At 43.1% G+C, this 25,597-nt stretch overlaps 3 protein-coding genes across 17 annotated transcripts in view; 2 read left to right on the forward strand and 1 right to left on the reverse strand.

The window, feature by feature from the left end:
* Nucleotides 1-20: 20 nt before the first annotated feature.
* Nucleotides 21-6,410, forward strand: LOC103315310 (inhibitor of growth protein 3). 3 transcript variants are annotated; one of them, XM_031931443.2, is made up of 8 exons: nucleotides 21-600; nucleotides 795-866; nucleotides 970-1,323; nucleotides 1,438-1,912; nucleotides 2,329-2,481; nucleotides 4,992-5,393; nucleotides 5,474-5,834; nucleotides 5,915-6,410. In XM_031931443.2, exons 1-8 carry the CDS (start codon nucleotides 573-575, stop codon nucleotides 6,029-6,031), a joined length of 1,962 nt encoding a protein of 653 aa, XP_031787303.1. In that variant the 5' UTR covers nucleotides 21-572; the 3' UTR covers nucleotides 6,032-6,410. The 3 variants fall into 3 exon arrangements, with proteins under 3 accessions (XP_031787303.1, XP_031787304.1, XP_032456700.1); XM_031931444.2 differs by having other exon boundaries at nucleotides 1,441-1,912; XM_032600809.1 differs by lacking the exons at nucleotides 4,992-5,393; nucleotides 5,474-5,834; nucleotides 5,915-6,410 and adding an exon at nucleotides 2,729-3,466 and having other exon boundaries at nucleotides 1,441-1,912; nucleotides 2,329-2,641.
* Nucleotides 6,411-6,530: 120 nt separating this feature from the next.
* The window catches only part of LOC100678346 (inner centromere protein A), a 45,562-nt gene continuing 26,495 nt past the window's right edge, over nucleotides 6,531-25,597 (reverse strand). For 5 of the 13 annotated variants that reach the window (XM_031931430.2, XM_031931431.2, XM_031931433.2 and 2 more), the window contains 15 exons: nucleotides 22,274-22,316; nucleotides 18,176-18,405; nucleotides 15,481-15,926; nucleotides 14,950-15,409; nucleotides 14,283-14,879; nucleotides 13,774-14,211; nucleotides 13,475-13,700; nucleotides 13,158-13,361; nucleotides 9,277-9,575; nucleotides 8,970-9,221; nucleotides 8,731-8,889; nucleotides 8,351-8,639; nucleotides 8,033-8,282; nucleotides 7,716-7,866; nucleotides 6,531-7,597 (listed from right to left, as the gene is read on the reverse strand). In XM_031931430.2, the coding sequence (XP_031787290.1) occupies nucleotides 7,334-7,597; nucleotides 7,716-7,866; nucleotides 8,033-8,282; nucleotides 8,351-8,639; nucleotides 8,731-8,889; nucleotides 8,970-9,221; nucleotides 9,277-9,575; nucleotides 13,158-13,361; nucleotides 13,475-13,700; nucleotides 13,774-14,211; nucleotides 14,283-14,879; nucleotides 14,950-15,409; nucleotides 15,481-15,926; nucleotides 18,176-18,337 (4,197 nt within the window). In that variant the 5' untranslated portion in view covers nucleotides 18,338-18,405; nucleotides 22,274-22,316 and the 3' untranslated portion in view covers nucleotides 6,531-7,333. Of the gene's footprint in view, nucleotides 7,598-7,715; nucleotides 7,867-8,032; nucleotides 8,283-8,350; nucleotides 8,640-8,730; nucleotides 8,890-8,969; nucleotides 9,222-9,276; nucleotides 9,576-13,157; nucleotides 13,362-13,474; nucleotides 13,701-13,773; nucleotides 14,212-14,282; nucleotides 14,880-14,949; nucleotides 15,410-15,480; nucleotides 15,927-16,001; nucleotides 16,244-18,175; nucleotides 18,406-18,752; nucleotides 19,001-22,273; nucleotides 22,317-25,597 lie in introns of those variants that run through there. The other 8 variants (XM_031931436.2, XM_031931435.2, XM_031931434.2 and 5 more) reach the window with 6 other exon arrangements.
* LOC100678455 lies at nucleotides 19,161-20,329 on the forward strand. Its single transcript, XM_031931445.2, has 2 exons — nucleotides 19,161-19,759; nucleotides 19,938-20,329. Exons 1-2 carry the CDS (start codon nucleotides 19,270-19,272, stop codon nucleotides 20,003-20,005), a joined length of 558 nt encoding a protein of 185 aa, XP_031787305.1. The 5' UTR covers nucleotides 19,161-19,269; the 3' UTR covers nucleotides 20,006-20,329.

The raw sequence follows: 25,597 nt of genomic DNA on the forward strand, positions 1-25,597 counted from the left end.
CGTACAGTAAAATGACCTGTACCAAAGAAATTACCTAAATGTAGAAGGAGGGGGAGGTGCGAAGCGCACATGCACGACATGTTGTCTGCGCGTCTGGTACAGTAGGGCTTGTACGCGTCGCGCGTCTCCTCCTCCTACATTTAGGTAATTTCTTTTTTATTTATTATCTCGGAACATTGCACTCATCGAAATCGAGTAAAAAATCGATTCCAATTCAAAATTGAACGCCGATTTACCTAATAACCAAAATGCAGCCATTTCTATCGCATTTCGATTTCAAAGCTAATTTTACTAGACTACCGGCACCGGATCATTGTTATTTGTTTGTTGTCACCGTGTCTGCGCCTGCGCAAAGAGCGCGTCAGGCGTCTGGTCTTCTGAGGTTGGGTTAGGTCTTCAAACCGCCGCCGCGGCCGCGCGTCGTCTGCTTCACCGCTTGGAGCATATATAGCTGTGAGAGCTGTGAGCTGTCACATTAGTCGAGTGTTGACTGTTGAGGCCTACGGAGCACCAACATCTCCGAAACGGAAAGGGTCGTTTTGGTGTTTGCATAAAAAACCGCTGTCTAAAAGATGTCTGTCATGGATGATTTAGACGAGTGTAAGTATATTTAGAAATACAGACCGAAAAGTCGTGTTTATAAAAGAAATCGTTATTTTTTTTAAGCTTTTGAAAATTTCGATAATATTGAAACTCGATGTTTTTACCTATAATACTTAGTTCGAAACCAATTAAAAACTGAAACAAATATTCAGCAAGGTTATGTTTACTTATTGGTTTGTGTACATTTGCAGTGGGTCAGTCACTTCCTCAAGAAATGAGGGACCAATTTACAAATTTGAGAGAACTGGACTTAAGTGTGGAAAGTAAGTAAATAAAAAAATATACAGCGATTTTATGCTCTTTTAAACTGTTATTTAAGCACATTGGTTACAAATGAAATTTTTCACCAAAATTGTCATTTCTTAGATAATGTGGATAAGGCAAAAAAACTGGAGAGAAAACTGTTTGCCTCGGCTAAGAAAATGGATGGAAAGGAACGAGAAGCAGCCCATGAGGAAGTCATGAAACACTTCAATAAAGCCAAAGAGGATGCTGATGAAAAGGTGGAAATTGCAACTCGAACGCAAAACATGATACTGAATGTTATAAAGCAATTAGACGCCCAGATAGAGAAGAAGAAAGCTGATTTGGATAGAGAAATTCCAGGGAGTTCTGAGAGAATAGAAAGACTATCATTAGAAACAGATGGACATCCGACAAGCAGAAGCGGGAAGGTGCATAAATACGCTTTGAACCCGACGAAAGCTAATGACAAGCAGAGTAAGTGTATATTTTTAATTCAATTTGTCTTTGATTACTGATTTTAATAACAAATCAATAGCAGTATATTTAATTTATGTGACTAATAATACTATTAAAATCTTTTTCATTGAGCAGCAAAAAAGAATTCAAAGTCAAAGCATCTTACACGCAAGGAGAAGAAACGTCTAGATTCAAATGCATCTTCTACCTCAGTAGAAAAAAACATGGTTTATCCTACTTCCAGCAGCAGTATTCAAGAGCCTCGACCAGATTCAGCTAGTTCTGGTGCCCTCGTGGCCCAGCAGCAGACGTCTTCATTGCCAGTTCCAACGTCTGCATCTAGTATGGCTGGATCGGCCAATTCTGTTGTACCTGTTAACCTGGGGCACATTGGACCAGGTGGTAATGCCATTGCTGCTGCGGCGTCACAAGCCATTGCGGCAACGCAGCAAATGCAACAAGGCCGCAGGACAGCCAGTCTGAAGGCTAGTTACGAGGCTATCAATACTGGAGGTGGAGTGCATGCTGCAGAGTTCAGCCGGGAACTCGCTGGTGCAGCTCAGACTGCCATTGCTGCAATTCAGGAATCATCGAAGAAAAATAAAAAGTAAGTTGAAATAATTTAAGTATACGAAGTATTAAGAGACGTGTGTGCTTTAATCTTAAAGTATAGTAGGAATGCTTTTTTTTTGTAAGAATTTGAATTAGTTCCAATATTTATTTAGAGATTAATCTGTAGTAAAAAGAGAGACTATAGTTGCTATGTAGATTAAACTTCATCAAACTTATATAAATTCCTCACAACACAACGTTTATATGAAAGAGTAACATATTTGACAGACTGATGATCTTAAATTGTAATTTCTGAACGAAAATCACAATTTAACAAGATAGTAATTGAAATCTGTTATTCTTTCTCTAGGACAGAATGTTTGAATGAAACATTTTAATTTTTTTTTTTTTTGCACGTTTTAGTCCACGTCGCAAAAACTAAACAAATTTTTATCCCAACCGTTTCAATAGAAAAGTTTCATCGGTCAATGGGGCAAGTACCAATGCAATACCAGCTTCCCCACAGCAACTGCAAGTTCAGCAGCAAAGCCCACATCAACAGCAAACAGCAGCAGCTGCTTCCGCTGCACCCGTAGCTTCAGCACTCAGTGATCAGACGGGTGCGTCATTCAATTCCGCTAACGCTGCTACATCAACCATTGCTCAGACAAACGCGGGTGCTGAAGTTGAGACTCATGAGTGGATTTATGATCCAAACGAACCAAGATACTGTATTTGCAACCAAGTTTCTTATGGAGAGATGGTTGCCTGCGACAATTTGGAAGTGAGTATTTTGTTGCGTTTCTTCTTGTTTTCTTCAGAAGCAACTGCTTTCTTTAAAATTCGATTAACGGATAATCATCTTTTACAGTGTCCTGTCGAGTGGTTCCATTACCCGTGTGTTAACATAACGGCTCCACCAAAGGGCAAATGGTACTGCCCTCAATGCAACGCTGCCATGAAACGTCGAGGTGGTCGCAAGAATTAAGTAGAAAGAGAGCAAGATGACAATAATATATTTTTAATAGGAATAATAATTGACACCACTACCTCACAGGGCTCTCCCTGATCAAAGTCGAATATGCGTATATTCGACAGTTTTACTAGATAAATTTGTTGCGAAGACGTGCGCTGTAGCGCATTATAGATAGTTAAATTCGTCTTCTACTGAATTAGAGTTTTTTCATTATATTTTTTGTTTAATTTGCAAGGAAAAAGTTGATTGCTGTGATTATTTCTATTTTTGTATCAGTTCTTAATGTTGTCAGAAACAGGAGGGTAGAGTATAGCTTTAAATTGACAATGAAGTTGAGTTCCTTGTAAATGTTGAATTACTTGCATTTAATTTGAGATGACGACTGATTATTGAGATCAGGGTATTTAATAATACTTATATATTTTACATTGAGTTAACCAATAATTAGTTTGTTTTTAGTCGTTTATAAACGTCTATGCGTGTTAGTAAGTGTAGTAATTTGTTATATGAAAAAGACTGAATCCATGGAAGAATCTGTGGACTGAACTGAATTTTAAGGACGAAATAGATAAAATAATAATTTTGATACAGAATATGATGAATTTTTTAATAAAATATGGATTTGCAATTAAACAATGTTGTTTGTTTACTTTTTTAAACCAATAATCTATACCTACATATAAATATATTCCTTCAGGGGTATGTATTTGAATTTGTACATACGTGCCGCCAGCAGGTGTGTCACCGCAGAATGTGTCACGTGATCGAATTGTTATTCGCGAGCTACCAACCAAAAAATGATTACCGCATATTGCACACACACACACACACACGCCAGTCCTGTCTGATAATCCTCGCGAGTGTCCCAGTGTAAATACAATTATTTATTAAATAAGAAAACTTAAGAAAAAAGATCCAAGACACGATCCGAAGATGCTCTACCTGGAGGATTATGTTGAGAGTATGTACTCAGTAATATGGGCTAAAGGGTTGTCTCTTACTTTTTATGGAAAGGAAGCTCGCGTACAGTGTTTTGTCTTTTTTTTTTCAAAGAAATGGATTTTCCAACTTTTAGAATGTATTTACGATGTGGCTCATTGTGGAAAACTTTTTGATTTAGTTTCTAAATTGTTCATATTCGTAAGATTTCGAGTTTTGTTTTGGTTGATTTTGAGGTTAGCTTTATATCTTTGGACACTTTTTGTTTGCATTATTTATTTTTTGACAAACATGATATTTTGGATTTATATTCATTTAAAAGTTTTTCTTGTTATGATTATTTGTTGCTGATTAAATTTGGGGATCTATTTTCATTTGGTGTTTGAATTTCAAAAGAAGTGCTTGCTAGGGTTATGTTTACTTACTGTGCTGCGTATACGTTTTCAGTGATCGAGCATCTGCCTCAGGAGCTGAGGGACAGATTTACAGAAATGAGAGAAATGGACTTGGGCGTACAAAGTAAGCAGATAAAAGGAATATCTTTTTTAAGTTATATATATATATATACCCCCACCTCCAAAATGATTAATATTTTGTAGATTCAATGGACAGTATAGAGAAGAGGGTAAAAGTTTTTTTCTCAAATGCCAAGAAGATGAAGACAAGCGAGAAAGAAGCTGAACACGAAGCAATAAGAAAAGAGTATTACAAAACCTTAGAGGATGCAGATGAAAAAGTTCATCTGGCAAATCAAACGCACGAATTGGTTGAAAGGTACCTAAGGCGACTGGATCAAGAACTCCATAAATTTAAGATGGAGCTCGAGGCAGATAACAAGGGTATTACAGAAATACTGGAAAAGCGATCTTTAGAGTTAGATCAACCATCCACGAACAGCAGTCAAAAAGAGAACAGATACAGCTTCACCTCAAGTAGATCTCGTGATAACCACAGCCATAGTTGTAAGTATTGTATTGCCAAAAATCAATTAATAGCTCAATGTATATAATACATTCGCAGACAACAAATTAATCGTATTCCAAAGCAATGTAACTAACCAAACAAATAACTCAAATAAAAACTGCTTTTATTCAACAGCGAAAAATAACGCAAACCCCAAAATTCCAGCCCGTAACGAGAAGCGTCGGGATTCCAACGCGTCCTCTACATCGGTAGAAAAACGCGTGGTCGTGGAGAAAGTTCCTACCCCCAGCAGCAGTCTTCCAGAGTCTCGACCAGCCTCAGCTAATTCTGGTCCTCTCGTGGTTCAACAACAGTCGTCGTCTGTGGGTTCCACATCAGCAGCGGCGGCCGCGGCACACGCCGCGGCTGCAGCTGCTGCCGCTGCACCTAGCTCAGGCGGACTAACCAATTCCGTCGGACCGGTCAGCTATAACCTAGGGCACATCGGAGCTGGAGGCAATGCCATCGCGGCGGCAGCGTCACAAGCCATTGCGGCGACGCAGCACATGCAGCAAGGTCGAAGAACAGCCAGTCTGAAGGCTAGTTACGAGGCTATCAATACCGGGGGAGTGCATGCTGCGGAGTTTAGCCGGGAGCTGGCCGGTGCTGCTCAGACTGCTATTGCTGCCATTCAAGAGTCCTCGAAAAAGAACAAAAAGTGAGTTCATTGATGAGGTTCATATGACAAACGTTTCAAGACGTTCGTCAAGAAAATTAAAACATCTTTTATCTTAACAGAAAAGTCACATCGACGAACGTAACGAGTACCAACGTTATACCGTCCTCGATGCAGCAGCAAGCTGTCCACCAGCAGCAACAAGCTCAGCAGCAAACAGTTCATCAGCAGCAGTCACATCAGCAGCAAGTGCACCAACAGCAAGCAGCGGTAGCATCCGCCACCGTCGCAGTAGCTTCAGTATCGGGTCATCAAGTTAGCGCAACAAATAGTTCCGCGACTGCTGCTACGACATCAGCTGCTCAGGCAAATACAGTTGCTGATCCAGACAATCCTGACTGGACCTATGATCCCAACGAGCCGAGATACTGTATATGTAACCAGGTTTCTTACGGGGACATGGTTGCATGCGACAATTCCGACGTAAGTGTCTGCATTGCGTTTTTTTTTTCCTGAAATGCAGTATCTTTGGATATCGAATATGGAATAATTATTTTTTATAGTGTCCCTTCGAGTGGTTCCATTATCCATGCGTCAACATAACGGCTCCACCGAAGGGCAAGTGGTACTGCCCCCAGTGCACCTCTTCTATGAAACGACGAGGTGGTCGAAAGAATTAGGAAGCAAGAGAGAAAGAAGAGGAGAATGGAAAAAAATAAATAAAAACGCTTGCCCGCCACGGCCCAGGATTCGCCACTACCTCTAAGGGTTTTCTCCGATTGTCCTACGCGATGGACAGCAGCGTCGGGAAGCCTTTAGTTATTTAGGATGCACGAATATCTCGTTAGATTCGTGCTCTAATACAACTGTAGTTAGCAATTTTTTTTCAAATTTGAAGAAAGGAGGAAAGGCGTCTACTGCAATTCAATCGTTGAATGACGACTTCGTTTTTTCTTCAACCCGTCTTTATTTTAATATAGTGCTCGAAGCATTTTTCTTTGTAAATTACGATTTACAATTTTTTTTCTTTTTTAATAAAACTATATTTTTTAAATATCATCCAACTTTTATGACATTTTTTAAGCTCCTTTTGTATCAAAACTGACAGAAATCCTATTATATCCTATTACTGATTTTAAACGTTTTCGCTAGTTCCTAAATGAAAATCTTGATGGCATATATTATGGCAAGAAACTTTTATTAGACAATATAAAAAATTTTAATAATAAGATACAGTGTCAAATTGAAATTGAAATAATGTAGTTACAGTTGTAATATTTGTTCTCAGTGCAGGCAACAATTTGATTGTATGACTAATTCGTTACTTACAATTCCAACTTCGTAATATGTACGTCGCTCTCGCATTTACACGGGAAAATGTACACTGTTGACAAGTCTAACGCGACCTTTGCACATTCGTAAAAAAATATATATATAAGTTGGGAGATTCAATAGAGTATTTATAATATACAGGTATTAATATAGATTTTACGTATAAAAACAATAATATAACAAAACAATAAATTAATGTAAACGAATGAGATTCTTCTTTTCATATGTAACGTAAACATATAATATCCATTCGATTAATACTAATGGAATTTTGATCTTCGTTTCAATGTTATATAAAAACGATTAGAATTTCAAGCTTGTTTTAACAATTAACATCCTCGCACCGCTTTAGAAAATTTCAACTAACAACAATTTTATGGCAATACCAATCGACTAAATATAGCGTACCCTTTACGTATATAAAAATTAAAGCATTCATTTTGATCTGAGCGAAATTGTCACTTTGAAAAAAGCAATTTTATGACACAACTTTTTACCCTTTCGAAGTTTTGCGTAAATTCAAGACACTAATTGGTTTATGTACAATCCAACGTACAACACTAGCACTTCTCAAATTTTCAGGCAAGATAGACACATCGACCCGTCGTACTTTCATTCAACGTCAACATTCAACCCAACGTCAACTTTTCTCAATTCGAGCGCATCAGTAGTCCGCTTCGCTGACGATCGAGCAGCAGCGATGCCTCGCACATGATCTTGGCGCTGGTGCGGACGAGGAAGAGCAGTTGGTACTCGTCCGTGACGGTGAGCTGGGCTCGTGCTCGGACCAACGCGTGGAGCACAGTCGCTCGCTCCAAGTCCAGCCATCGTTGAAGCGCCTGCTCGCGCTCACGTGGACCGCCCAGTGTCGCGTCCGATGGTCCCCAGAGGGAGAACTCCAGGACGGATTTTACCTGTTGGCGAAACGACGTTTTTTTATTGTTAATTTAAATTCTAGCTTTCTCGAGTTAACGAGAACCCATCGAAGCAAACTTGCTCGTAGTAGCTCTCATTATAATGTAGCATAGTTACCTGGGACAGCGTAACGGCTTTCTCTCGCATGAGCAGCTCCTGTATGAGCGGCAGCTTTTCCGCGAGATTAAGCTCCTTGAGACCGTTCTGAGCACACTGGCACAGCGAGGCGTACTCCTCCCCGTTATTCTCGCAGTTCTCGATGTTCAACCTGCTTCGGCAAAGTTTAATTGGTCTGGTTATAATAACGATGCTCTATACTAAGGTATTTTCTTTATTGTATATTTTCGTTGCGTGAGTAATTGGTAGTTATTAAAATGATCGCAAAATAAAAAATAAAGCGTGCGTCATGTTTATGAACAAAGATAACTCATTACCCCTGGAACATGTAGAGTCGGTGATAGGCGTCCTTGTCCTCTCGGCAGAGCACGACGTTGGCTAAGTTTCCCGGAGCTTCTTCGACGCCCCGAGCTTGCAAGCTCTTCAACGCGCTGACGAGCTGCAAGAGGATGAAGGAAGACTCTCGAATCGAGTTCTCGTCCATGCCGCCGCTTTCGGAGGAGGATATCAGCTCGGCGAAGGACTTCAGGGTGTTGACTTGCAGCCGCGGCAGAACCGATATCGTGGCTGCAGCGAAATTTCATTAATAATCTAATCAACGAGTATAATAATATCGATAAAGCGAATGTATGAACCTTCGGAGCTCTTCTTGCCGTTCAGCCGTCCCAGATCCGACACATCCTTAGGCACGGCATCGATGAACTCGACGATCGGCACGAGGTAAAATTCTTTCCTCGACGCGTGCATACTCGGATCGAAAGCGAGGCAGAGGGTGACGTTCTGCTCGTTCCACACGGCCGAGAAGAAAACTCGACGACCCGTTGAGACGGCGGAGCTTCGGTCGATGCTGAAGTCGCCGAACTGCAGGTTGCTCGCGGTTTTTAGGCTACGGAGACCGACCGGTATCGGCGAGGGCTGGTTCGTCTGGAAAATTGAATCGATAAAATGCTCGTGCTCTCTCTCTCTCTCTCTCTCTCTCTCGTATCACGCGAGGATCGCGTGCGCGTCATCATACCTGTTCCAAAAATTGCGCGAGGGCCTCGTGATTGGCGACGATAACAGCGCCGTAATTGTCCTCCAGACTGCGGTGCACGATGCTCCGACCTCTGCGCTGCCTCAGCCTGCCGATTCGCGTTTCCTCCTCTTTCTTTCTCTCTTGGCCGTCTTCCGCGCTCTGTTTTTCAAAGAAGAAAGCTCGACTTTTAACTTCAATCAGCGTTATTGAGAAAAATCGAATCGTTCATCGCCACAAACCTCGTCTCCGTAGTAGTAACCGAAGGGGGAGTACATCTCGCTCTCAGCCTCGCTGGCGCAATAGGGCAGAGACGTGGACCTGATGAATAGCGCCTGTTGGAACTTCATCTCGCTGCTGTTGGACTCGAGTGCTCCGCTGTCGGATTGCCTCTTGGTGACGGGGTGGTTGCTGCCGCCGTATCCCTGACGCAGCTCCAGACTCGCCGAGGAGTCGTTGAGCTCCGGCGAACAGGAGCGACGGTCGCTCGACGCCTGGGCGGAAAAAATCGTTATGCTCGTCAAAAATAAGAAGCTAAGATAATCTCACCTTCGCTAGTCGCTCCTGCAGGTCCGCTATGACCGGCCTCTGCCTCTCGACTCCCGGCTGTCTCTGCAGGCCTACGCCGTTGCCAGTCCCGGAAGCAGCAGCTCCGATCCTACTCGGCACGAGCCCAGGAGTACCGGTAGTTGGGTTGCCGTTGTTGTTGTTATTGTTGTTGTTGTTAGCCTGGTCCCTCATGCTGGAGGTGCGCCTCGGCTTGGCGGGGGCCAGGCCGCTCCTCATCGCACCTGCAACATCCTCCGCTGCTGCATGCCCTGATGCTGATGCCGCTGCCGCCGCTACTGCTTCGCGCGCGCGGGTCACGCACACACGCCCAAAGCGCGCCATAGTGTTAGTATCAAGTCACAACATCACAAGACAACAAGACTGGCAGTGGTGGTGGTGAGATTGGGTGATTTTTCTTTTTCTCGCTTTTGTTTGGCTTGGCTTTTTCCCGACTGTTGTGTGTGTGTGTGGCACGAGGGTTTACATGGTCGTATGTATAATGGGGTGCTTATATTGGCCATACGCTGTTATGCGGGCGTGTATGCTTGGAGCTCGATGGTTTTTGGGAGGAATAATTTGCGTCGATTTTAAAAAATACCGTTAAACTGCGCAAGTGATAATAGCGAATTGCGCATAAATATCCCGGTCTGCGTGTGTGCAGCGCCGCGAAAGGCAAGGAAAGAGCTGCAAGACAAGGAGTCTGCGACGCGTATAAGTATATAACATCTTCGCTCCGCGCATACGGCGAAATCTGCATTCAATGCATGCTGCGTTAGTGTTGTTGCGCCCAGAGCGGCCAGTTAGAGCGGATAAGAGCTGCTGCTGCTGTTATGCGTATGTGTGCATACGCGCGTGCGGAGGAACGTATGCAGATGAGCTCGAGATGCTACCGGGTAAGTATATAAGTTGTATGATGCACGATAATCGGGCTTTTGGCTCGTGTGTGTGTATTTTTTTTTTTTTTTTTTATTTATTTTTGTCTATTCAGCGCTGGAGGAATTATCGTACTCGACTCTAGCCACAACCAGTTAGAAAACCGCGAAGCAGGAATCGAGCGAATGATAAAGATTTAATACGAGCCAGCCCTCGCGGACACACACTTGTGCCCGACATCAATATATTATGTCGCCTATGAACGCGCGTGGGACACGACGTAAGGTGAAAGCGAGCGCTATTACACAAATCATGATCAAAATGCGCGCCTTTTACACACGTATGTATACATGTCGTATGCACTCGTTTATTATATTGTGTCCTTCTCAGATGCAGACAGTGGTAGGCGCAATGGTCCGTTTTCCTTTTGTTCTTTCTGTTTGTATGTTTCTCGTTTGATTGATTTAGTTGTATGGACGCGAAATTCGAATTTTTTTTTTTCAGTAGGTATGGTTATAGTCAAGGTGCTGAAGTGTTTTTTAGAGTCGATCAACGCATTCGGTTCACTACAATCGGAAGGTGTGTGGAGTGTGAATGAAAACAGATCGACAGATGCTGTGCTGGATGCGAAAGAAAAAAGTTTGCAACGAATACTGTTCGATCGCTGTGATATATATTCATTTTGTCTTACCAGCTCGGTCGTTTTACTCCTCGAAAAAAAAGGTTAAATTAAAAAAAAAAAACCAAAACAAACACAAATTTAAAACAAAGGAGACAAAGAAGACAGAACGAGTAAAAAAAGACAACACAAAAAAACACAAAAACTACGTGACAAGACAAAAAACAAAAACAAAGTGAAGGCGTGTGTGATACTGGCTGCAAGAAAATCATTACCTCGTTCGGTTAGAAAAAGACGTTTATTTTTCCAAAAAAAAAATAGAGAACACAAGTATATCGTAAATCTTCGATTTCTGAATTACAAAAGTTTTCTCGCTTATATAAGTTAAATTGTAGCTTCTCGAGAACTGTAATAAGTGTATATTATGTATACTTTTCCTATACTCGCATAAGAACAGAGTCGACCACGTCTATTCAGCCATTCTCAAACTTTTTTTTCCACGCCTTCGCGCGATCCATCCCTTTCTATCCTCTCACGTCGTTTTCTCTCTCATATTTCTTGACAGATCGATATAACGACCTGCTCCGAGCGATATAAAAAATACTGCTAACAATAATTTTACGTACATGCGTAATAGTAATAATAATAATAGTAATAAATGTATATCAAAGTAGTAAATATATCACAGGATATATCGTTAATCCTCGAGACTCGTGAAGTATCCGTGAAAAGTCAAGAAAAAGGAAGAGAAAAATAAAACAAAGCTGGTGTACAAATAGGAGGAAGAAAATGTATAGGCATTATTATATATAAATGATAGAAGTATAAAGTCTCTACGTTTCACGAATTCACGAATCGTTTTAAAGAAACGACCTAAGATTATTAACAAAAAACTTATTGCACTATAGTTCATGTAGCACACATCGGACGAGATTAAATCGTTTTTTTTTTTTGTTATCGTTGTGGCGAACGAGAAATAAAGCAAGTTTCTTCGCTGACAACTGGACGAGGTTTTTCTTTACGTTTCTGTCTTTTTTTTCTTCGAGACCTTGGGCAAAATATTGCTGCTTATGTTGGGGGTCTTTTTTAATACTACTACTGTTATACAAATTGGCTTCATCACACCATCGTGATTAATTATTTCTCGTTATTACATTGACTACTTTACTTGCTTTTTAAGATTAGAGACGAACAGAGTTCAATTAACAAAGTACAAAAAGAAAAGGATCATTACACCCATTATAAGGGCAGTATTATAAAAACGTACATAAGTTTTGTTTTATTCATTAATATTATAAACGTATATAGTTATTCATTTCGACCTGCATTATTATGTTTACTTTGTAAAATGTACACCGAGAGAAAAAATCAGATTTAATATTCACTTTATGAATTACTAAATTTTCGATACGTCTAAGAAGTCCTCGCTTATATTTTATAGGAGTAATTCAAAGCACACGTTTCTTTCTTAGATCACATGGTAATGACTTTCAAGATTCTCTCCTGCAAAAATATTTTCATTGATTGATTCTTGCAATAAAATGTACCTATACTAATTGCTTTTTGAATTTTACAAGTAAAAATGAGTAGTATGTCAATCAACTGTAAAAAATATACACAATTTATTTGAAAAAATAAACATCAGGATATTCCTGTAGCAATCAACAACTAAAAAAATTCAATGCAAATAATTTTTCAAATTTTGAATCGACATACCGTCCTAAATTTTGTAAAAGTAAAATAAGTACCTTGACGCTCAAACCAATTTAAATTTTGGTATCATTTAAAACATTAAGTGCTAACCTACTTACCTACCTCTAAAAATAATTACTACTAGTATCTATAATACTTTGCTATCGTGAATAGCTAAAAATATAATAATGCTAATACTACTTTTCAATGTAAAAAAATTACTGGTACGCAAGTAAAAATTCAATCGATATCTACAACGAGACTCTTCATTATTTTTTTAAGTCTTTTCTATACCTCTTTTTTCTTCTAAATACTATACTACTTCAACGCAATTTTGAAAACATCTCTATCGCTCACACTAAAAAAATAGAAGAAGTAACAGACTCTTTCTGTCGGTGTACAAAATTACACTTCGTACACAAATCAACAACTGTTTTATCATCATCATCATTATATAAGATAAGCAGGTGCGAGTATCGTGTGAGTATGGCTGTTACATATAGAGACGTAAACATACGTATGTAAAGTATCTATATCTAATAATTATACTTGAGCGTATACAGCAAAAAAAAAAAGAAAGAAAAAAAGAGTGATCGAATTCGATCAAAGTAATAATAAATTGGCGGATGGCTAAATAGAATAGGTGGTGGTTGGCTGGTGGTGGTGGATTAGTTGCACTGAATGGGCCTGAACTTACCCAGATTCGCGTAAATCGAATCGGAGGCCGAAGAGCCACTGCCGCCACTCGGCTGCCAGCTTTTGCCCGTCAGCGGCTTTCCGTTGCTGCTGCTCGTCGGGCTGGACTGTTGGGGCTGCTTCGGGACCGAGGCGCGAGATGTGGGCCGTGACGACTCGTCCAGCGACTGGGACCGCGGTGGCGGTGGTGGTTTGCTTGGTCGAGCTGAGAAATAAAACGAATGTTTGTTTTTTAATGAAATCTGGTAAAGTTATGCTTAATTCCAATATTAATCATAAAAATCGTTCATCAGAGCGGTTATAAATTGAAAAACTCACTCGTTACGTGTTGCGCCCCGTGCACCGGCTGACTGTTGGTGTTGCCCTGTGGTTCAGTCTTGGAGTCGGTCGTGTCCTCACCGCTGATCTTGTCGTTCCTGAGAACCTGCACAGCAGCACCATCGAGTTCCAGTGGATGGATGATTTCCAGTCTCGGCTTCGGCTGTGGCGTCGATGGGATCTCGTCGTTTCTCGAACCGCTCGAACCTCCCGTCATGTCCACGTCCTTTACCAAAACGCAACCATCAAAAAAACTCTGCTCACCGTAAAAATGCAATTCACAAGACTCGTAGTCTCACCTTTCTGGTGCCCATCCTCAGTAACTTTTTCAGCGAAAACTTGGACCGGCTTTTCTTCTTCTCCTCGACGATCCTCTCGGATCCAGCGGCCATCGCCAGGCTGTCCTGCGACAACGAGATGTTTCTCCTCGGCGCAGGTTCGGGTGGTCTACCGGTGACGACCTGGTGGCTCGGGTCCGGAGCATCGCAGACGCCGGACTTGCGGAACTTGGGACTGCAGCTCGAGGCGCGTTCGCGCTTCTCCTTCTCGCGAACTACGGGACAGTCGGATTTCACGGGAGTTGGAGCTGGGTTTCGAGCGAACATCGTCGTGGAAGAGTCTTCCGCCGAGACAGTAGAGCTCGGTGGCTGAGGTGCCATGCGGCGTTTGTTGACGTTAGAACGCGGCTGGTCCGTCGACGAGGCTTCGCTGTCGTCCTCGTCCTCGTCCTCTTCCGTCTAGTATAAATTATAATTTTTATCTAGAGTCAATTATTCTATTTTCAAGTCGCGTGAAAAATAGAACGTACCGTATCATCCTTATCGCCGACCTTGGCCACGCTAGCCTTGAAGATCTCGCTGCACGACTCCGCGACAGCCTTGCCACTCTGGCTCTCCTGTCCGGCGTTCCTCTTCGTCACGACTTCTTCGCACAGCTGAGTTTCGCTCTGCGAGTGCACAAGGTTGTTGTTTCTCGCAGCCTGACTGAGCCTGAACTCGTACGCCCTGTTCTCGCTGAGAAGCGACGCCAGACTCGCCCCGACGGCTTTCGTGGGCAATGTCACGGGTTTCTGCGGTATTACGGGTTTACCGATCGTTTTGGTCTCCGTGATTCCGTGGAGGAACGATGTCCTGGGCTCGGCTAGCGTCGAGTGTCTCTGTTGCTGCTGTTTCTCCAAGGCGAAGGTGCTGGAGCTGGACTCGATGGGAGGTGGGCTCTTGGGTAGGGCTGGAGGCTCCGCGATGACCTCCTCGTCGGCTTTGCCGTCTGGTTCTCCAGCGGATTCGCGACTCTCCTCGAAAGGGTACTTGTCGGTCGCGGCCTCGCCTTCGACTTTGCGCTCGGTTAGGTCCGCGATGCCAGTGGTCTTTCTGGGGTAGTCTGTGCTTTTGTAGCTTGGGATCTCCTGAGACGGAAAAATTCGTTTTAATTTTTTGATTTCATAAATCACGCGTTTCAAAATTTGATCGTTTTACCTTTCCAAAGGTAGTGGTCTCCCTGACGATCTCCTCACCGACTCTGATCGGACTGAGATTGAGCTCGACTCCGTTGGACATCTCCAGATTTTTGTGGTTCCTCGCGGTGTTCTGGTCCACATTGGGCTGCGCAACGGCAATTCTAGGCTTCTCGTTCTCGGGCTTCTTAATCGCCGGTGTCCTAGCGATGCTCGTCGCCCGTTGCTTCTGCTCGGTACTGCTCGTCGACTTGGTCTCGATGACCGACAGGAGGTTCGTCGACGTGATCAACGGCATATCGACGATCTTGCCCAGGTTCGAATTATTGCTGTTGGGGATCGTTTTCGTCGTTGGCGGTTGTTGGCATGGCTTGGGCTCGTCGAGAGGCTTCTTAATCACGGGTTCGGGGGCAGGTTTGGACGTAGGTTCGGCTGCCGGTTTTGGCTTGGTCTGCTCCGGAGACTTTTTGTCGCTTGGTCTCCTGCGATCGACGGAATCGCGAATGTGAGAATCGAACCAACCTGGAGAGAAATTAAAAAAATCGTATCTTACCTGGCAGTGGGAACGCTGTCGTCGCCCCCGAAAGGCGTGACTGTAACGAGCAGCGGTTTCTTCTTGGTGTCTCCATCCTTCGGTGCCCTGCCTAGCATCAGGCTCGCGAAGCTTTTGACATCGTTAGGTTGGACCGCGCCGGTCAGGTTGGCCGTCACGGTATTGAAGTTCGTGTTCGCCCTGGTGAGGTTACCGAGAGCTCGTTCCTCCTCGCTGTCGGGAAGATCATCGACGTCACTGCCGAGGCTGACCTCGAGACCGTCATCGTCACCACAGCCGCTGTCCGGATCGTCAGGTTGGTTCGGGTCGTCGTACTCGTAGTCCGACCCTAGGTCGTCGCCGCCGTCGTAACCAATGATCTCGGTAAGAGATTCCGGGAAGGCGACATTCTTGCGCTTCGAGCGGACTTGGTTCGGTGGGCTGGCTTCTTTCAAGCGCAGGATGCCCTGGAAGGTGAAAGGTATGATTTTCTTAATTCCAGGTATGCAATCTTTATGGTAAACACGAATCAGCGAACATACGTAGAAGCACTTGAGCATCGTTCCATTCGAACAATACACAATATCTCACGAAATTCCAATCGATGTACCCAACTTCCTACTGCACTTCGAAGCGCACAATGCAATTACACAGTCCCGCGATCTTAACAGTGAAATCGTCACTGGCGAAGCCTCTTGTTAAGTCCGGGAAAGTCGAGCTCGTTACAAAGCGCGACGACAGCGATAACCCGCCAGCGAACACGTAATGCGTCGTTCGGAAAATTATGTCCACGGCTTTCGCGCTAACACTTCCGATGTGTGTCCAGCCGTGATTGCCGTGCCGTTAAAGACAGTCGCAGTTTTTGTTAGAAACTAACGCGGAGTATTTTAATCGTCTACCGAATTTTATTACTCGTGAATCACCGAAGACCTTCGATAGTGTAAACTATTGATATTTCACGAAAAATTCTTCATTTTTCGAACGATCATCATACTTGCTAATGCCACGATAAAAGCTCGCACAAGAGTGCATAAAAAAGACGCACTTCTAAATCACCATCAACGCAACGATAAATCAAGACAAAGCGCAGTAAAGCACGAACAATAAACTCGAGCAAAGCATCAGCCCGCGGTGTGAGTGTGTATACAATAAATCATCAGCCCACGATAAAGATCTTCACTCTCTCGCATAAAGAAAAATAATCCTCCGACATAATTACTCATAATCGCGAAATCGACCCCGAAACTCTCATATTTCCCTCGAAAAGCGCAACACCGCCGCTCTCGTCGTTAGGCGACAACTCGAGAGCACGGCATACAATATATAATTGGCCTCGAAGATGCACCGCGCGGATAATACATAAACAATCGCGCGCTTTCCCGCGCGGCTTATCCGCGGCCCAGATCGCTTTACGCGCTCTTGGATGATATTACGGCTTTCGCCCGCGCGCGAAAATCGGACTGGAGATTTTCTCGCCGTTTTTTTTTGCGTCGTGGAAAAACAAACAAACGCTTTCGCTGAATCGAGCTACGTATGGCTGGTGCTTGAATCGACGAGTGAAATTTTTTTTTCTTTTTTTGACTTTTCTGTGTAAATAATATAAAAAGCATACTTTACAGTCACATCTCGAATGTCTAATTTTTCCTCGCAAAAATTACCCTACGAATAAAGTTTTTAACTAGCAATAAGGCTCACCGCAAGTTCGCAACACTACAGTTATATGCACAACCGCAAAAAATGCCACATTCGCATACTCTGCCCTTCAGAAGAGTCGCCGACGGTCTTCCGCAAAAATTTATGAATGGGGAAAGCCTCGCGAGAGAAAAGTGTCCAACTGGAGAGAAACTAGCGGTGCTCGGGCCGTTAATCGCTAATTACATCAGCGATTACCCGCTGCTTTACGATGCCCGCGCGTAATAAGCTGGACTTTGCAGAGACTTTTTTGCTCGGCTGTATTAAAGAAGAGGTATATAATGAGCGACGTTTGTGTAATCGAGAGGATTTATCTACGGGATTGAATTAGAGGCTTAACGCCTGATTGATTAATCTCTCGTTGCAATGCGTATGTGTAAAAATGACGAGTATTACTGCATTATTCAATTGCATCTAATCGACCCAAACCGATAAAATCTCCAAACACTGTGCGGGTATCGCGACGCATGCGTAAATGCACTTGCGGCCGTCGTGGCCTCGTTTTGACGCGACTTCCGCATCGTGCAAGGATAACCCAGTTTTCTCCTACGGGATATGCAGCGCTCGCCCGAGGCCCGTTGAGGAATCCTCGCGACGCAAGGTCGACGACCGAGAGCCGCTAAGGTCAGCCGTATGCTGCTGGTGTTTGGTTTTTTATCGGAGGCGATTTTTTGCCCGGAAGTTTTTTCAGCGTTGTTTCGATCGGAGTTTATCGAACTGTCGATTTCGACGAATTGAAAAATCGATAAAGAAACTCACGTTCACATGGTCTATTCAGAGTCTATTCAGAAACATTGTGTACAAATACACGGCCGCGCAGAACACGTTTCTGAAACCGCGCGACGTTTTGATGACTAGGATTAATCGGCTGCTATTATCGATGGTAAACACGGAAGGTGGAGCGCAGTAATAAGGATTTTATCGTGCGAGCGCAAAAACTCATCCATCGCAAGACCGGCAGCATTTTCAATCGAGGCAAAAAGTAGTGATCGATGGATTCATTACAATAACCTATTAACAATACCTGAACCTTGTGAGCGACGCGTTTGACGCTATTGGCCGTCCTGGTGACTATCTGCCTGTGGCTCTCCTGATTAGCCGCATGTTCCTCTCGTGACTTGAAGCAGTTCGAGCAGAGCTCCTTCTTCCAGGCGTTCTGCACGAAGTGCCTGCACTGCGTCGACATCGTTCAAGGCTGCGATTCCACCGCTACCGTTACAGCTTCATTCTCTCTGCTGCTCGTCGTCTCCTCTCCTGCAATTGAAAGGAAGAGAGAATGCCGAGGTTAGAGCCTTATCCTTTATCTTATATTTCGCGTATATAATAATCATCGCATTTGATGTCGCGTGCGAATATTGGGCAACAGGTGGGGTAATCGAGAAATTTTATATCAGCTGGAAAAACGTTCGATTTTTGTGGTTTACGAGTCCAGGAAATTGTGAATCTTATAACAGCAGCTCCTTTCTTCGCGTTGTTTCTCGATTCAATCGTCGTTTCATGCTTCGTCTGCGTTTTCCATTCCGTTCGCTCCGCGAACTTTTCACGGTGACGGGGAAACGGCCGGTTTTGAAGAAAAAACGTTGCCTCACACTTTCGAATACCTGTGCTCGATAAGCCTTTTGATTCTAGACTTATACACACAATGCACACTTCGCAAGAACGCCTGTCAATCAAACGTTGTATAGAAAGCGAAAGCCTCGATCATTACAATGCAACGGTCAAGCCTTATCAGTTATTGCATTAGGCGAAAGCTTTGCTCTATTTGGAGACACGCTAATACGCTTGGCAGTGGACGTTTCGTTAACGAGTGTTATACGCGATAGTAGTTTAACATTATTTTTAAGTTTGGTAATATTAGATCTATTTGTAGAACCGATGATATCGAGTATGAATACACCTAGTTTCCACAATCTGAGTGACACATTTTCCGAAACCAACAACAGACACACACACACACACGGCACAGCCGAAACCAAAACAAACTCGAAAATTCTCCTCGCCGTTTATCCGAGCTCACTCAGTTCTCATTCGTAATTCGACAAGCAAAGTTCGTCCCATCCCGCATACTCAACCTCGAATCTTCTTACCAACAAAAATTCGATAAATCCCACTCAAAAAATGGCAAGACCATCAAGCCGCAGCATCCCCCGCGTCGCCCTCGCCCCTCCCTCGACTCCTGCACCCGAGAACCAAAGAAGACTGGCCTTTTCCAGAATAAACAACATCGTCACGGGTGTGGGCGTATCTAACCCGGCGCCAGTGGACAGCAACAACAACAGCCGCCACGAGAGGTTCCGGATCTTTATCAGCGTCATCAACTACAACGATCGTCGATCGGCAACTTCTAATGCCGATCCAACCGTCGCAAACACTAGAAGGATCGAGAGGAGCGTCAGAAACCGATCCGCTGCTTCGAGGCCGTCTCAACGTCCTGAAGGAGCTAGAGGCAGAAGTGCCAGGAGGGCTGAGAGAGAACAGCAGGAAGAGGAAGAGGAGGAGGAGGACGAGGTGGATAGCGAGGACGACGAGTTTACCTCGTCGAGGAGATCGTCGAGGAGGAGAGGAAAGTGCGACCACAATCACGCGCTGGAGAAGAGCTTCTGTTCGAGTAAGTGGCATGTTGTTGTTTGGATTTACGCCAGTTTCAAAATCGTCGAAAAATTTCTAAATACGCTTGCTTAACGACGGAAAAAATAGTGTCAGTTTCGATCATTCTCCCACATCAGGCGTTTTCGCTATACCTCTTTTCAACGCTCTAACGCCTTCTTTCTCAACCTCGCTTGCAGAGTGTCACATTCGGCGTCGTCATCTGTGCCGCTGGTGGTGTCGACAGCAGTATCGCCGGCAGGTCTGAAAGATACACGCACACACACACACACACGTACACCAATTCCGTCGAGCTGGCTGTGACAGCTTAGAATTGGCAAACTTCGAGGGCGACGAACCGAGGAAAGCGCTTATTCGTCGAGGCTCTTGCTTTCGTTACTGTGATCGACATCAGACTATTCGATTTTTTAATTTATTGATTATAATATTCACACCCCGTTGACTAGTCTGACGTTCAGCGTGAATTTACTTTTATCTATATATAAGCAATTTTCCATTGTCTAACGGTTTGGAAGACTGTGTTTTTAAACGTAGCATATAAAATAAATTTATTTTCATTACTATTCTACGAGCCGATCGATTCACAGTTACGTCGATTATCCTCCCATTCAATCCAGTCGAGCGTATACAAAGAGGTGTGAGAGAAAAAAGGAACTTCTTGAAAGGGGCCGATCCTGCAATCGGCTCTCGAATCAGCAAAAGTGCCCGGTCGTTAATTTTCCGCGAACAAAAGTACGGATACTCGGTGAAAAGCGAAGATGAAGAGCCTCGGCAAAGGCGTCGTAAAATCTGATTAGGCGACACGACGCGGAGAGTCAAGTTCGCGGAAGGGATTTACGACTTCTCGAATAGAGCAGGGGCCTCGAGAGCGACTTTGATGGCCCGTAACGACGAAATGACAAGTGGATAACGGTCGGAGGGACTGTGTTTTTTCTTCTCACGCGAAAGCTATTTTCACTTCGGTTCGTTTATTCGAAGAAATTTTTCAGTAGAATAAATTTTTTTTATTTCGATCCCATTGCGTGGGCTCTCGATTACAAGCGATGCAAAAGGTAAGCTGACGACAAGGTCGTGTTTTTCCGTAGCGTCTGCGGACGGTCTGGCGCAGCTCGGAACGAGTGTTTTTGCGCGGGTGGCATCGCTGCGCATGTTTCTCGTGAGCTCTTGGTTTACTCGCTGCGGAGGTAAATATTTATAGCGATCGAGATTGTTTTACGAGCTGTGCTTTGGTATCGACGTGAAACATTGTTGTAAAATGTCTTAAACATTGACGTCAATTTGATTTTTGCACTCGCTGGAATTTCATTGACGCAGTGTGTGGACACTATCGCCATCAGGAATTCGTTCATCGGCAAAATCGCGCAATAAATTTACCAAATGAAAATCCTCTCCACAGCGGCACGTGCGAGAGCACATACCTCCACGCGAGCATCGAGCGCGGCAAGGAATTATACCTCGAGGATACTATATACGCCTCGCGCCAGAAACGGTACACTCGCGCGTTTTCCAATCTCGCTGGCCCGTTACATCCATACGGCCACGCGAGCGCGATGAATAATGAGACTGTCCGCTCTCCTCGAATCATTATTATCTAACGTCTGATGCAAGGCAAGCCCCGTTCGTCTTCGCTTTCTAATTAATCTTGTCTGCAGGGTTTTTGGGGTTTGTGGTCTTCTCGATATTTTTTGCTCTTTTGTCTATTTGTTCGGAGTAGAACGTACCAGGCTTGAAAAATAAAATATAATAAGCGAGTCGAGGTGCAAGCACCTCTTTAAATTCCTCAGAAGTACCACTACTTCGTTGCACCGCTACGTCGGAATGCAGCGCGATGAAGTATCGTAAAGATCGAGATCACAATAGTTTAGAGCGATCATTATTAAGTAGGTTGAAGTAATCACGATCGACTGCGTAACGGTTATTCCGATACTTCAGTAAAACAACAAATTGAATCATCCAACGCGATGATTGCGCTCTCGTTACATCGAGACAATCGTTAAGCTACGATCCGATTTTTCGACATACAGCCATATGAGTGATCGTTTAATTGAATTACGCATGGATCTTATTCAATTGCAAACGTCGATCCGGATCGAACAGCGAGTCGCGTCAGTACCGATCTCCGACGTGCCCGCATCATCGAAACCGATCGATTTACATAAGCTACGCTATAAAATCCCGTAGTGAAAGTTCAAAACTACTGAAAATCAATAAACCACATCGGACGTGAACACGTACACCTACATCGCGATCGATAGAGTTATATCTCCCGCTGACGGCGAACACGGAACGACAGGCAGCGTATACTCGTACACGTACCTATATACGAGATAGGCTGCGTGCGAGCTGCGGTGATTAGTTGCCCGGGAGGATCTACATGAGCGCGCGCGAGACGTCTTGTTTGACCGCCGAGGGGGACGTCTCCCACGATGACGCGCGGACTGAACTCTCGCTTCTGTGTCGGGATTATCGTAAAGTTTGATTTAATAGCTATAGAAATATCGCCAACTTTACTCACCGGAATATTGTGTCCGAGCTTGAATTTCCGGCCTAGATCTCGCCTGAAACATAAAAATAAGCGGTTGTTAAAGCTCACGTACAAACTTTCCTCGAAGCGTTGCAACAATGTAACCCATTTCCTCGGTGTATCGAACACTCCCCTATCACGCCCGCAAAACAGTTAGTTACGCGGCACACGGCGATTATCTTACGTGATCTTCGGAGCAAAAAATCGGCACTTTCCACCGGTAAGTTTCCTTTCTCCTCCTGCAGGTTGAAAAAAAAAACCTCCGTTATCACTACGACGACTACATACGTACACGCCCTTTACGTCACCGGATCACCTTATAGATAGACGGGAGAGAGCGTAGATCGGTATCTGCGACGCTCGGATAACAAACCTGAATATCTCGTCCCCTCGTGGCTCCTGCAGTCGTAAAGCCGAGTTATGCAGTTCGCGGTTTGCGGAGAGCCGTGAGAGTATATATAGAGAGAGAGGGTCGAGACACGCGGATCGTAAAAGGTAACGCGTAGGATTGCGTTTCCGATCGTTTTGTGCCGCCGCCGCCGACGACGACGAGTCGTGGCATGTTCGAGATCGGTATGGCGCGTCGGTAATGAAAGGGGAAGGAAGAGATGCTTCTGCGGTTGCTAATGGTGTCGGGGATGAAAGATGGGAAGGTTATATCAAGGTTCTATTGTGCTTGGGGTCTGGAATTGTTATATAAAAGCGTTTGTTTGAATTATCATTCGGGGTTACATCGATTGGCCGGCAGAAACAAATTTTATGCTTTTGAAAATGCAGGAATATTGATTTTCAGAGCCAGGCTTTGAATTCGTTTTTATGTCTGCGAGAACGTTTTGAATATTTAATTGCTACGTGAAGCACCGGTAGCAAGTATTTAAAATTTTCAGTGTTGCAAACAATTAATATATGTAATTTAAAGCAGTTACGCTTTGTTACGCGTGATTTTTAATGTACTTTTGCTGGAAGTTAGTTTTCGCAGAGGTAGAAAAATTATTCACAGAAACGAATAAGTGAAATGAGTCTACTTTTTATGACTGCGAATGCAAGGTTTTCTTTTACAAACCAGTCGTAATTCGAAATAATGTAGTCAAAGGTGCACGATGAGTAAGCATATTTTGAAACTTGTGGGTTTATCTATTTTGTTCGTTGCGATATTTGGATCAAATCAAAACGACTGGATGGATCACGTAGCATTCAAAATGCGCAGCGAAATGAACGTAAAATATATTTCTTTTAAGTTGCCGTCTCTAACGAAAATTTCATTTACTTCTGCATTAATCGTAAAAAAATTGAACACACAATTTCTATCATGCACTGTTCACCCAGAATCATTAGGGCCAGAGTTGGTGAATCGTAATGCTCGTCTAGATGAGATGTTTGCATTAGATTCTATCCAGGCAGTAGTCAATGTAATGTCGATAGATGCGTCTATTGACGAAGCGATAATTACAACAGATATATTGGATAATTTTTCCCATTTTGAAAATTTATGGATCCAAGATTCAAGACCCTTTTTTCTCATCTTTTGCATTAATACTAATAGAGCTTTGAATTTTAAGGAACTTCTCAGAACTTTGTGGTTCGACAAATATCTGTATGTGAGTATAATAGAGGTGATTTGTCGCGACGATTCTAACATTTTGTTGCGAGAGCCAATAGTAAGGGCGCGTGAAAATGTTCTCATTCATCAGTACAATCCTTTTAATGATTCTTACGAAGCAACATCCATATTGAATACCGTCCACCTTTTCAATGAGAAATTGAAAAATTTGCATGGATACACGTTAAATGGAGGTTTTACTAAACACTTTATTTATTTGATAATGAATGAGGCTTTTTCTAGCGGTAATAAAACGTACTGATTATCTGGTGCTGATTTATTGATCGCAGAAACCATAGCTCATGCACTGAACTTTACTATGAAAAAAATTTTTTTAAATAAGACTAAAGTCAGTGCTCTGTCAAGCTTTAATTCTGCATTTGATCACGGAACAATCGATTTTAGTTTGAATTGGTGGTCATTGATTGATAACCAGAACACCACAAACATTTACATCCGACGAGTTTTTGATTCGCCACTTCTCATCATTAAACAATATGGTCATTATGAAACAGAAATTCCATGGAGTTTTTTATCAACAATTTCAGTTGTAGGTTTTCTTTTTGCTTTAATAGCCGCTTCGATGTATTTATCAGGATTTAAAAGTAAATTTACAACAATATACAATGTTGTACTGATGCTTATCGGAATTCCAATTACTATTGAGCGTAGTGGTATAAAAGAAAAAATACTGTGTATCTTTTGACGATTTCATCGATATTTTCGACGCAAGCTCTATGCTACTTGTTTGAACAAAATTTCAATAAACAGAAGCTTTATGTTTTCGACACATTGGAAGATCTGATCAATTCTGGCATGAAACTGAAAATGGACATAAAAGTGCGTAAGACGTTGTCTGATGCATACGAATCACATGAGTTATTGTTCAACGATTCAGCTAATTTTGTAGAAGATGTAGTCTGTACACGAGGATACGCTTTTGATGATGATATTATTAACGTTTGTGCTGCTCCTGTATACGTAGCTTACTACTTAGCAAGAACTTACTCATTTGCAAAGAATGGTTGGATAGTGAGTGTCATGAAGGAACCGATAACCTCCGTTTGGTCATTAGTATTGCTCTCCAAATATTCGTCTTACAAAAATGCATTTGATCGAGTAATAAAAACATCACTTGAATCAGGATTGTACTTCGTTTGGTTAAGTGAAGCTCTGGCAATTTACGGGAAAAAATGGGTATACATGATCTATCCTACAAGATTAGACCACTAGAGCAAAATGAAGAAGGTTTGTATGAATCAACAGAGGAAATGCAGCCAGGAATGAAATTAATTTATTCACTCTTTCTGGGACATTTAATATCATTCGTTATTTTTATAATTGAAATAATTCTGTCGAGAAAGCGTTGCAAATAAAACACTGTCTCTTGAAAATAGCTGACATGTAATGGTTTCCCGCGTTGTTTTTCAAAATTATCAAAATAAAATTACAAAAAAAGCCTTATACCTTTACTACCGCGTTTATAATTTATTCTCCACAGCACACTACCAAGCATCGCAAAATCAATACCTCCAGAAAAATCGAACTATCGGATAAGCTATACGGAAAGGGCAAAGACAGGCGAGGCATTGAAATTCAAGATACGGAAGGTCTAGCCGCATTCCAACACCAGCAACTGCTCTAGCTGACCGGTTCACTGACCGAGTCGGACCCGGCGCGACTCCGATCGAAATTCTGGCCGATCGGCCGCTCTC

This window comes from Nasonia vitripennis, chromosome 5 (assembly GCF_009193385.2).
Source record: "Nasonia vitripennis strain AsymCx chromosome 5, Nvit_psr_1.1, whole genome shotgun sequence".
Taxonomy (NCBI): Eukaryota; Metazoa; Arthropoda; class Insecta; order Hymenoptera; family Pteromalidae; genus Nasonia; species Nasonia vitripennis.

Bases quoted from the DNA above. Each gene is read 5' to 3' on its own strand.
- LOC103315310 (XM_031931443.2), top strand. From the start codon at position 573: ATGTCTGTCATGGATGATTTAGACGAGT. The intron at 5,394-5,473 runs GTGAGTTCATTG...TTATCTTAACAG, and splicing joins TCCTCGAAAAAGAACAAAAA to AAAAGTCACATCGACGAACG. The intron at 5,835-5,914 runs GTAAGTGTCTGC...TATTTTTTATAG, and splicing joins TTGCATGCGACAATTCCGAC to TGTCCCTTCGAGTGGTTCCA.
- LOC100678455 (XM_031931445.2), top strand. From the start codon at position 19,270: ATGGCAAGACCATCAAGCCGCAGCATCCCCCGCGTCGCCCTCGCCCCT. The intron at 19,760-19,937 runs GTAAGTGGCATG...CCTCGCTTGCAG, and splicing joins GGAGAAGAGCTTCTGTTCGA to AGTGTCACATTCGGCGTCGT.